Raw genomic sequence first — 12,428 nt, 5'->3', positions numbered from 1 at the left:
GAAAAAAGAAAGAAAGAAAGAAAGAAAGAAAGAAAGAAAGAAAGAACGAAAGAAAGAAGAGGAGAGAGGAGGATGATAAAGAGGAAGGGAGGGAGGGAGGGAGGTACAGAAGTGGGAGGAAGAGATGGACCCAGTATCTAACTGAGAGGTAAGGGCACCCGGCTGCCCAGCTGCGTTTTTCCCATCACAGTACAGAGTTCCTAGTCCGGTACCTAATGACGTTTCTCCTTCACCTTTCTCTCCAAACTAACCCCAGTTAGAAAGGAGATCCCATGACAGCAGACCACAGTTTTCTCCTTAAATCTCTGTCATCCCCTCCAGCTCTTTCTTCTCTCTGCAGACAGAACCGAGCAAATTTACAGAGAGCCAGGAAAGGCGGGGGGAATCCTTCATAAATAAAGGGAGAGACATTCAGATCAACAGCAAAGCTGCTTCTGGTCAAAGGGGGAAATGGCTTTTTAATAGAAAATGGAAGTTATGGGCCTGGCTGTCATGTGACAGACATCCAGACTTAAACCCATTTAATCTTCTCTACCCGTGTAACATTGAGCAGCACCACCCGGACGCTGTGTTTCATAAAACAGGCTCCAAATCGCTAGGAGATTAGAAGTGTAGAAATAGCACGGCAATATTTTTAAACCAGAAATCGTCCCCAGGCATCTGGCTGCCCCCAGGGTCACAGCTAGAACCTGCACATCCATCCTACCTACCAACTAGCTCACCCTTGGCTCGTCTGGGCATCACATGGGGGATTAGCTTGGCAAAGGAGACCTGACACGGTGTCGCCTGTAGCGACACCAGTGGTCTCCCTTCCACCTGCCCGGAGTGGGATGGGGAGGTGTCTGGCTGCAGTTTAAGGTCCTCCCAGCATTCCTTTGGGGTGCACACTGAATTACCCCATGTCATCATCGCCAGTCATCAGAAGTGACAACCAGAGGGGACTGAAATATTAACACCTCCCTGCCTCCACGGGGACAGTGAGTCATTTAGTTCCCTTCCTTTGCAATGTTTACTCCTCTCACTCACTGGGCTTTGCATGGAGGCGTGTCTGCCAGCACTGGGCACCTGAAACACCCACTTAGAGATCTAAAGAGCACTTGCCCAGGCCTAGCGTGTGAGTAGAGAGTGTGGCAGGTCTTCAGGGGAACAAGGACCAGAAGAGAGGAAGGACCAAAGGGGTAGCAGGACCCCTTTATGATGCAGGACTATGAATTCCTGAGGACAGTGACCTTCCCAATGATCACTTCATCCCCTGGGCGCAAGAGCCGGCTCTTACACGGTAGTAACAGCCTTAGTTCCAATGCCACAGTCCCTGGGTTCGAATCCCTGCTTTACCAGTTACAAGCAATGTGTGCAACCCCAGACAAGACAACCTCGCTTCTCTGTGCCTTAGTTTCTATAAAACTGAGGTGATGGTATCTACCTCAACGACAGCTTTTGGAGAATGCAAGTGTCTGGCACCACTTAAGTGTTTGGCGCTGTTGTGAGTCTGATTGTCATAGGAGACAAGCAGGAAGTACTTATGGAGCAAACAAGTCCTTATGCAATAAGTATTTACTGAGCATCCAGGATGATGGCGATAAAACAGTGGTGGACAAACAGGAACATGTAGAAGAATCACCTGGGAGTTTGTTAACGCTACAGCTCCTTAGACAACAGCCATCCTGTGCCTGTTACAGGACCCGCAATGCTAGTGTAGAAGTTAGTGTCCTCTGTCCACGCTCAGTAGCAATGGGTGGGAAGAGTAGATGTACCATGCTAGATTTTGTGTTTCCCAAGCCCACAACATAGTTCTTGTGGGCTTGCTGACAAGCCTTCCTACCGCATGTATTAACTGAACTTGACAATGGAGTTAATCCAGGAAGACTTACATGGTCAACGAATGAGCAACACAACAGCAGTCCAGCTGCTGTCCACCTCCCCTGATGCCCCCACCCTCAGCCGTCTCCCACAGAGTCCCTCAGGTAGGAGGGCTGGCCCGGGCAATGTTGACAACATCTATGCGTTTGCACAGAAAGGTTTGCAGGTGAGACAGACAGATTGTGGAGCATCACGCTGACAGTTCTCATGCCCCAGCTGGGGAAACTGGGCCCAGATGGGGAGCAATCAGAGGGCTTCTGTTCAGTCACCAGTATGTGCCAAACCCCAGAGGACCAGCTAGACACCAGAAAACCCTTTTGTGGTTCATTTGCACTTGGAGACAGTGTGAGGCTAGGCTCTGGGGAGGAGTGGGTGAGTCTCCCAGACGGCACCACAGTGCTTCCCAGGTAACACGACTTTGTGTTGTCCTTGGGCGAGATGAAGCCACAGGGACCAAGTCTCCTGCCTTACCCTTGGTTTGTCTCATATCTGGGCACACCTGTTGTCTAATCTGCTTTCTATTACTGTGTTAAAACACCATGACCTAAAGTAACTTGGGGAGGAAAGGATTTGTATAAGTTAAAGCTTACACTCCATCACGGACGGACATCAGGGCACCCAGAACAGAAGCAGAGAGCATAGAGCAATGCTGCTTACTGGCTTACTGACTTGCTCCCCATGACTTGCTCAGCTTGGTGTTTTCTTTCTTTTCTTCTTCTTTTTTTTTTTTAAATAATCGATCCAGTGTGTTCTTCCTTCCCAGAATGGCACTGCCCATGGTGACCTGGATCCTCCCACATCAATCATTAATTTTTAAAAATACCTTACAGGCCAATCCGATGGAGGCACTTTCTCAATTGAGGTTCCTTCTTCCCAAATAACTAGCTTATGTCAAGTTGACAAAAAGAAAATAAGGAAATTAGCTAGGACACCTGGGTCACCACACTCCTCACACTGCCTCTGCCACTGGTGCTTTTTAGCTTCTCGCTGGTGCCAGGCAACCACGGATGAAAAACCCTCTCCTTGCAACATTACTCACTTAGTTCTTACGCCAAGCCTTTAGTGCCACCATTGCTCAAAATCCCACTGTTAAAAAGGCTGCTCTTTATGGATAAGCAGATTGGTTTTTTTCCCTGACATTGCCCTCTCTCTCATACATAGCTGTGTTTCAAACTGACACCCACCTTGAGTGCCTCAGCCATACTACAGACAATAGATTACACCCGGATTGTCTCCAAGGGTGTACACGTTACAAAGGGGTGTCTGATACAGGGCAGCAATCTGCAACAGGACAATTCTGCATTGCTTGGGCCATCTCAGGTACTGGCTGTTTTATTTCTCTCTTACAAGTGCCAGCAGCTCCCTACGCTAGTCACTGAGATGATTACTCTTTCAAAGCTCATTGAGAATGGCTGGTCAGGGTCTTCTTCATTCCCATCAGAAACAGCAGTGGGTTTAGTTCGGGGTTTTTTGTTTTTGTTTGTTTTGTTTTTTTAGTATTCTTGACACAAACATAGTTCCCCTAACCAGCAAGCAAGAGCTTTGAGATCCAGTGTGGGGGCATCAAGCCTTCGGCCTCCAAGGCCCCTGTCCCTGTGGCTCCAGGAGGGGTTATGAGTAACAGCTGTCAGTGGGGCAGAATCTTTAATCTTCCAGCCCTTTCTAGACAAGGCCTGTCAGGGGAAGGCCCCTTCTGGCCAGAAAGTTCTTTCTAGGGAGTCAGCCCAGACAGCACAGTTGTCCCTAGAGAATCCCAGACTTAGATTGTTAACACTTGAGGGATTTAAGAGATTATTGTCTCCAATCTCTTCCATTCACAAAGCCCAGGGAAGTGGAGTCACTCACCCCAAGGACACAGCTAGCCAATACCTAGACTGGGGTCAGTGCTGGCTCTGAGGTCCCTTCTGTTTTGTCCTCGTTGGACAACCCAGGTATGCTGGAGCTTCATGAAACAGATGCTGTCACCTGATGAAGCATCAGGGGGCTAGGGAGGTTCTACAGCTATAGGAGTGACCCCAGATGGGAAAAATGTCCATTTATAAGTGGCTGATGGGTGACAAGTGGAAGAAAGGTTTGTCTTGATCTGTGTTCCAAAAATGGAGCCAAGATGAGATTAAAACATACAAGATCACGGCAGGGCTGGGCTGGGTCTAAGACTGGACTCTAAAATACACAGAATCACAGGAAACAACAGCCTTAACAGCCTTCCCTGCTACTGGACATATAAGAGAAGAAGGGAACCAGGTAGAGAAGCTGCAGAGGGACCATGTCTGGATGGAAGGCCCATTCCATGTCCTTCAAGATGCCTTCCAACTCCGGGAGGTCACTCATCATCACTAGTAAGATTCTTCTCCTAGTTCTAAGCTGGATACCAACTTCCCCTCCCCTCCTTGACTCCAGGCAGGCCACAGTAGAACCCAGGTATCCAGAACCCTTGTACTTCAATGAGATCACCACAGCAGGACTCCCACAAAAGACTGGATTCTCTAGAGGGACAGTCATCCCTGGGGGCTTTAGTTAGGGAATAAAAGCATATCTAAGAGCCTAGGAGGAGGGCAGGGGAGCTGAAATGGGCTTCTTTCCACCATACATGCACGGGGGCAGGGGACTGCAGGAAGATGCATGGAGGGGACTGCAGGAAGATGCGTGGGGGCAGGGGACTGCAGGAAGATGCATGGGGCGGGTACGGGGACTGCAGGAAAATGCATGGGGTGGGCAGGGGGACTGCAGGAAGATGCATGGGTAAAGGCAGGGGGACTGCAGGAAGATGCATGGGGGGACTGTAGGAAGATGCATGTGGGCAAGCAGGGGGGCTGCAGGAAGATGAATGGGGGCACTGTAGGAAGATGCATGTGGGCGAGCAGGGGGGCTGCAGGAAGATGCATGGGGGCAGGCAGGGGAACTGCAGGAAGATGCATGGGGGACTGTAGGAAGATGCATGGGATGGGCAGGGGGACTGCAGGAAGATGCATGGGGGACTGTAGGAAGATGCATGGGGCGGGCTGGGGGCTGCAGGAAGATGTATGGGGACAGCAGGGGGACTGCAGGAAGATGCATGGGTGAAGGCAGGGGGACTGCAGGAAGATGCATGGGGCCAGCAGGGGGACTGCAGGAAGATGCATGGGTGAAGGCAGGGGGACTGCAGGAAGATGCATGGGTGAAGGCAGGGGGACTGCAGGAAGATGCATGGGGGGACTGTAGGAAGATGCATGGGGCGGGCAGGGGGACTGCAGGAAGATGCATGGGGTGGGCTGGGGGCTGCAGGAAGATGCATGGGGCCAGCAGGAGGGCTGCAGGAAGATGCATGGGGCGGGCAGGGGGACTGCAGGAAGATGCATGGGTGAAGGCAGGGGGACTGCAGGAAGATGCATGGGGGGACTGTAGGAAGATGCATGGGGCAGGCAGGGGGCTGCAGGAAGATGCATGGCTGCTGCAGGACTGGCAGTACTCACTAGCTGTCTCCACAATGGCAGAAAACAAAACTAGGGAAGTTCTGCTTAGGGGGGGAGTGGAGGGCATGGAGGGAGACAGGCACAAACAGCTGTCTTGTGAAGTCTTCCTCATTACCTACGATGAAACAATAGTAATTATACCTTAAATTTTAGCATAATATTTATAGGGCAATAGCTGCTTTGCTGTGTTTTTTTCAAGTGTGTATATGTGTGTGTGTGTGTGTGTGTGTGTGTGTGTATGTGTGTACAAAGCACTGTCACACGGTATTTGATTTTATGCCCCTTATTCTTGCATGCATGCAATAATACCTGAGATACAGGACACGGGCCATTCTACCCATTTTACAGATTATAGAATAAAAGCATCTCAACTTGCCTATGATAGACAGACCAAGCCTTGTTTTCTAGGTTCACAGAGAATGCTCTCTCCAACCACACATGTGTGTGTGAGTGTGTGTATGCGCACACACACACACACATCTCTTTAGGAAAATCAGCTTAATGAATATGCAACTAGCATTTGAATAACTGTTCTTAATGAAGATGGTGCCCTTGGAAACTGTCAGAGCAAGCTTCGTGTAGAGCAAGGGCAGGAGAGGGTGCAAGGGGCGCTGAGCAGACGCGGCGAGTAGCAGCTGGAGTGGCACGGGTGATACCTAAGGCTAATGCTGCTCAGGCCACGGCAGCACTGGACGAACATCTGTCTAACTGGGCACACGGGTGGATGTGCCCACACTAACCCCTCCCCCCATTTACAGAGCCCAAAGGCTACAACCTGCCATGGACAACCCTTGATCTCTGGGTCGTATGTTCTTTCTATATAGCAGCTTGGGACGTAGAGAGAGGGATGATTAGGGACAGCAAAGGTCATGGGTATTCTCGCAACATTGGACTGACTACCTAGACAACAGATAGGCTTACCCCAGCAAGGAGAGACACGTCCAGAGACATTTGGAGGGCTCACCCTAGGAGGAGCATTTGTACACACTCCCAACTGAGTGAAACCCATGCTCCTTACTTTTCTACACCAAGAGTACACGGTAAAGATGCACTCTGCAGTCTCAGCCTTCACTGCAGGCAGGAAACCAGCCCTGGCTTCCCTCAAAGGCTGGACTTCAGAGTCTAGACTCAACCCCAGCCCTCTCCATCTCCACTGCTGTCACTAGCCTTGATGAAGGGAGCGAAGGGTGGTGCTGGACTCCCCAAGGACACCTAGGTGTCCACTTGGCTGCAGATCTCTTGCTAAAGCAGAAACCTGAAGGTTACCCTGCAAGGTGATAGTTGGGAAGGAACGCGTGCCACCCCCCCCCCCCGTCCCGGTCATCACTTGGTTTTTCTTAGTGTCATGAGGACTAAGACAGTTGACCTTGCTGGAAATGTGACTGGATAATACAACTGCTCAGGAGAGACGAGATTTCCAAATATATTTTGGGGTCAAGCAGGAGGATGAAGGCAAGGGCAGTGTAGGAAGCAGAAGGGGCCTCATGTTTATTGAGCACCAGCTCAGTTCTGGCTACAGTACTGCTTTTCTTCCTTAGTCTCACAGATAGAGGAAAGGATGCGCAGAAATCCTCTCCCCCTCCCCAAGACCTATGCCTGGTAAATGCAGAGCTAAGATGTGCACAAAGGGCTTGATTTGGATCCAGATTTCCACCATAGAAGCCAGGCCAGTCTTCCCCAACACGTGCGTGTACGCACGTGCACACACACCAATATACAAAACAGACAAAAGCACTGGTTGAAGGAACTGGATAGGGAAGGGCAAAGCTCAGTCCTAATTTTACCCATCCCCCAATAACCCCATTTAACCCCTCAGAGCTCCACACAGCACCAGATGGAGCATGCACTCTCTAGGCTCTGGTCGGCCAGGATCCTTCCGGACCAGCAAGTATGCAGCACATTCCAAAAGGCCTCAGAGATGCACTTGCCAGGGTGAGTTTTGCCTAGAGTCCCAGAAAAACAGACAAGGCCATCCCTCGGCCATGCTCCCATCACAGATGTCCCAGCTGGCTGCCCACGAGTAATCACGCAGTCCTCCTAAGTGCCTGCCCTTCGAACATTACTCCAAACTTTACACAGTCCACCTGCCTTCTCACTGCCCCCAGTGGAACCATCTGCACGCTCAAACTGCCTTAATCATGATAGAAGAAGCAGCAGGCTCTGGCTTCATCCCCCAGAGGCCACCACCTTTCCCAAAGCTGGATGCTGACTGACCAGAGGATAAGAGAGCATTGTTCCTTACCTAATACCCACATCCCATCGACTGAATGTTCTTCACTCCTAACCATAACCCAAAGCACCCAACTCCCTCCTTTCAAGAAGGCTAATGTTGCCCCTACGCTCCAATAACTGGAATCCTGAGGCACCAGAGGAATGACCCACACCCCATATTTCCTCTGCCTCAGGCTATCTCTGTCTGTTGTTACCCATTCTATCCTAATCACACAGTGCCACTACTTATCTTGGGTGCAGGACTTGCTCTCCAGCACTAAGTGCATGTAGGCCTAAATCCTGGAAACTGCATGGAAACTACCAGGCCATTTGTCTCCCATTCCTGTCCACTCCTATTCTGTACAAGAAGGAAGCTACTGCTTAGCTCCTACTGAATGAAGCTGGGATTAGGATGCTCCTCACAGAACTAGGCTCTTGGGCCCACTAGGTGAGCATGCAAATCCACATGCAAATAATATGCAAATCTGGATCCTGCTCTTGGGTTCCTGGCCTCCTGCCATCTCTGCTGCTCACCCTACTCGGATACCTGGGTTCCAATCAGTGTACTAGGTTAAGGGCTAGGAGCACTTCGGAAAACTCAGAGATCTTCCCTTTTAACTACTTTAATACCCCCCCCCCAAGAAACATTTTCTCTAAGAACACAGGGGAGGAGAGAACCTTCAGCCTCAGGCCTGAACACCCTGATAGGGCTCTCTGAACAGAAAAAGTCATATTTTACCAGCCAAGGCAGTAACCAAACACATCACAAGGATGGACTCCCTGAAGATGCTGAGGAGGTAAGGGCTTGTGGTCCATACCTTACCAAAAGCTCCATGCCTGTGATGTGCTCTAAGCAGGCCTTCACCCTGCGTTTGGGATTCCTAACCTTCCTGCTTCTTGAGCAAACCACTGCCAGGCCAACCCTGACTGTTTATGTGCCCACCCCTTCCCTCTTTGTAAGAAAAACAGCCGCTCTGGCCAGTGCCCAGCACCTGCTCAACTTCGACGCTGTCTTTGGGTCAACTGCTTCCTAGCTTTTCTTTCTAATTGAGCTCCTCATTCTGCGGCAGAAATATGTTAAAGCAACTGGCTTTGATGCCCAGGAAAATGAGGCATCAGGAAGATTTGCCGGGCATCACGGCAATTGCCTTCTCCTTCATGTTATTCCAGCAGCCAGGGTCCTTCTGGCCACCCAGCCCCTCCCAGCCATTCATTGGTTCTTTGCCTACCTCCCCTAAGTTGTGCTTGCCACTTTGAGATTTTAAAAACATGCCCCCCAGGAACCCCCCCTTTTAATTAGATGCTGAACAGAATGCTGGAGATTTTCTTAATGGCCTGACAAAGGCTTTTAATTTGGTCTTCTCCAGAGAGAGGAACCCTGAGTCTCCATCCGAGAGATTGGGGTGGGAAATGAAAAAAAAAAATCAATGCCAACCCATTATTTTGGCTTTTAGAAAACAGGAATTTTAGTGCCGAGGAAGCTTGTTCTTTTACACAGTAAAAATGCAAATTCGGGCAACGCAGAGGCTGGCACGCTGGATGTCACAACAGGGAGAGCCTCGCCGGGGTTCATCTGGCTGCCCAGACCTGGGTTTGTCTTGGCAATAATAAGGCAGTTATTGGAGACTCGATAACCGATTATTAAAACACCTTCCCCGTTTAGTTCTGGGGAAACGGGCTGAGCTCAGGCTTCATAAAATAAAAAAAAAAAAGGGTATTTTGAGAGGAATGGAAATAACAGAAGCTTAAAACATTCAATAACTGCTTAATTCCATCCAGAGGACTCTCCATCTCCCTGTTTTCTTCTCTCTGCCTGCCGCCTCCCGCTCCTCACAGATGGACGTACAAATTATTGCAAGAGGATATTGTTTTCTGTAACAGGCTGGAACATTCGCATTTACATTTTCCTTGGTGCCGCGGGGGTGACTGGCAACGGGAGAGAAATAAACCACGCCCCATCTTGCTTGCTTTCCCCACATTACATCTTCCCCGAGCCGCCTCCACCACCCACCCACCATGCCACCCCAAGCAGAACAGGCCCCTGGGGATCAGCCTGGCACCTAAGACCCAATTAAGGCACCAAGGAAAAGATAGGCCTGTCTGGCAAAGCTGCCTGGCACCCAACACAGATGCTGGCACTCTGAATGGCAGGGGAACCAGGGATCCGCAGACCCAAAGGCCACCCAGGGCCGCCATACCTGCTAACTCCTATCTACCCATAAGACCTACTAGTAGCAACTTCTTGCTGGAGTAGGAGAGGGTTCTGCCCCTCCAGCTGTTGCCCTGTGGCCTTCTGGGCCTTTCTCCACTTCCACCCCCATCTGCTCCTTCCCTATCAAATAACTTGGGCTTCATTTATTCATGTAGAGCTCCTGGATGGCGGAGGGTGGTGTCCTGCAGGTATTTGTGAAGGGGTCTCCTTTGCTGAGAAATGGACTATCCCTGGGGCAAGGTTGGGGACAAAGCAGCAGAGTGTGGCCACAGCTCTGGTCTGTGTTTCTTGCCTGACAAAATGGAAAAGGGATGGGGGTTGGAGAGAGAGCTATGGAGGGAGAAAGCCGCTCCTCACCTTATGTATATTTAATATTAACGTAATTAAAGCCGTGAGCCAAACCAGCCTGCCAGGGTGGAGGGAAGCAGGAAGAGCCCCAGCAAAGAAAACTGGGGTGTGTAGTGGGGGCCGGAGCCAAGCTTGTTGCCTAAGGTCGGATGAAGGGTCAGTTCAGGGGGCAAGGAGTTAAGCCACCTAGACCAGCCTTACTGTGTTACCCAGTGGCCCTCACTGGGCCTGAGAAAGTCCATTTCTTTGCTCACCTTCTAAGACCACCCAGCACTCGGATCTTCTGGGCAAAATCCCAGCAGACTAGGCCATCAGATTGGTTCTGACCCGGCTATATCCACAAATAAGGGTTAGCCGCCTCCCCCAACCTACTGGGTATTACTTTGGGCTCTGGCAGATTGCAAACTCGGCTTCCGCAGAGGACTGGATCCCTTCCCCGGGCTCTTGACTGCTCTTCTCCATCGCCTAGGGGGCAAGAATTATCGTTGGGCCAGGCCAACCCAGGCAAAGGAGGCAGAAGGAGAAGCTGCCCTCCGGGCGCGAAGGAGAAAAGTTAGAGGGTTGAGCAGGTAGAGCCGAGGAGCGTCTGTGCTCTCCAGCGCAAGGGCGCGGAGTTCGGCCGCCTCCTCCTCTCCCTCCCGCCATCTGAGCGCCCGGGGGCACGTCCTCTGCCACAGTCTAGAAGCTCAACTGCCCGCGCTGGCCAAGTCCCAATTGAGTGCCCAGGTTGGTTACGATCGGGAATGCCTGCCTCTTACCCCTCAGTCCAGGCTACCTCTTAGATCAGGTGTGCTGCGCCCCAGGAGCTGGTCTGGACGTGCCGGACACCTGGACCCACCCCTAATAACCTTTTCTCTCCCGGGAGAGGGACACGCCCCCCAAGCCTGAACACTTGTCCCCAGGTCCAGCAGCCCAAGCGCCGGAACGGAGAGTATCGCACCTTGGGGCCGGCTGCTTAAGGTGGCCAGGGAGACTAATAGAAGCCGAGGCTAGCGCCTGGGGCACAGGGGTGGGGTATAGGTGAGGGCGACCCTTGGGTCTGAAGAACAAACTTGGTGTCCGATGGAACCCCCGCTTCTCGGGACCCCCAGCTCTCCCAGCCCTGCACCCAGCCAGGCGCAGATAAGCGCCATGCGGTGCGCCGGCATTTGCTCCAGGGCGGGGGTCGAGGGCGGTCGAGGGGTACACGAAGCTACAGCAGGAGTGAGCTTTCCTAGGTCCGAAGACCCAATTACCGAGGGCTCGCGGATGAAGTCTTGGTCCGAGGACCACCTGACTCGCAGGGCACCCCGGGGTCCCAGCTCCAGCAAGCAGCGGGAGCGGGCAAGGGGCTGGGGGAGGGGGTCAGGGCAGAACTGCGGCCGGGCTAGGATGGGGAAACCAGGGGTTCCTTGGCCACCGCCCCCCACGGGCGCGCCCCTAAACGGCAGGCGCAGGGGGGCTGGCAAAGGGTCCCAGGCTGACTCTCACCCTACCCTTCTCGCTGAGCCGCCCCACCCCTCGCGCCCACCCAATGCCATACACCCGAGAGGGTCCTGCACCCAGGCACCTGGAACCCACCGGGAACCGCACCTCGCCTCCAGCGCATCCCGGCCCCGCCGCCTCCACCGCCCAGCCACCGGCAAAGCGGGTCTCACCTTTGTGTAAAGAGTCCAGGAGCAGGAGGAAAGTTACCAGCCACATGCCATAAAGAGGCCCTATTCTCCGGGGAGGTGGTCCTGTGGCCGGCCGTGCGGCAGCGCCTCTCCCCCGCTCAGCGCGCTCCCAGCCGCCCGCACTCGGCGCCCCGCTCTCTCTGCTCCTCAACCCAGCGCACGGCGGCGGCTCCTCCCTCCTCGGCTCCCGGGCTCCTGTCATCCGCGGGGCTGGGCTAGGCGGCCGCTCTCTCCGCCCCCCCCCGCGACACCCCGGGTGGTGAACGCTACTCTAGCCCCAACCCGGAGGTCCCTTAGCCCCACAAGCTCAGGGACAGAGATGGAGACCCTGACCAGACCGTCTCGATCTTGCTTCTCTGACCGAGAGAGGAGAGGGGTCCTTGCCACCCATGGGCTTTGAGGCTCTCAGAGAGGCATGTGTCATACATGTGCCAAGAATCCGCCATGCACGGGGCAAGGACGCTGGGTTTCTCCCGGATGGGTCATCCAAAGCCATTGCTTAGTATTTCTTTTGGACTCAGTTTCTCTGCACGAATGAGAGAGAATGTGGATACTCTGGACAACATCTGGGCTAAGATCTTTGAAGACATCTGGTACTCTCCATACTCTTCACCCCAAAGCTCGAACCTACATGCTGCCCCAAACCTTTATTCTTCTGTAATGGAGAAGCCAGCTCAGTCCACCCCATCC

General features: G+C 52.5%; 1 protein-coding gene across 1 annotated transcript in view; it reads right to left on the bottom strand.

The window, feature by feature from the left end:
* Dscaml1 (DS cell adhesion molecule like 1) overlaps window positions 1–11,940 on the bottom strand; it is a 330,756-nt gene extending 318,816 nt beyond the window's left edge. Inside the window, exon 1 of the mRNA XM_038323307.1 lies at window positions 11,721–11,940. Coding sequence (XP_038179235.1) covers window positions 11,721–11,940 — 220 coding nt within the window. The remainder of the gene's footprint in view (window positions 1–11,720) is intronic.
* Between the last annotated feature and the right edge of the window lie 488 nt (window positions 11,941–12,428).

Source organism: Arvicola amphibius, chromosome 3 (genome assembly GCF_903992535.2).
Source record: "Arvicola amphibius chromosome 3, mArvAmp1.2, whole genome shotgun sequence".
Classification (NCBI taxonomy): domain Eukaryota; kingdom Metazoa; phylum Chordata; class Mammalia; order Rodentia; family Cricetidae; genus Arvicola; species Arvicola amphibius.
This window is presented reverse-complemented; position numbering and strand designations above follow the sequence as displayed.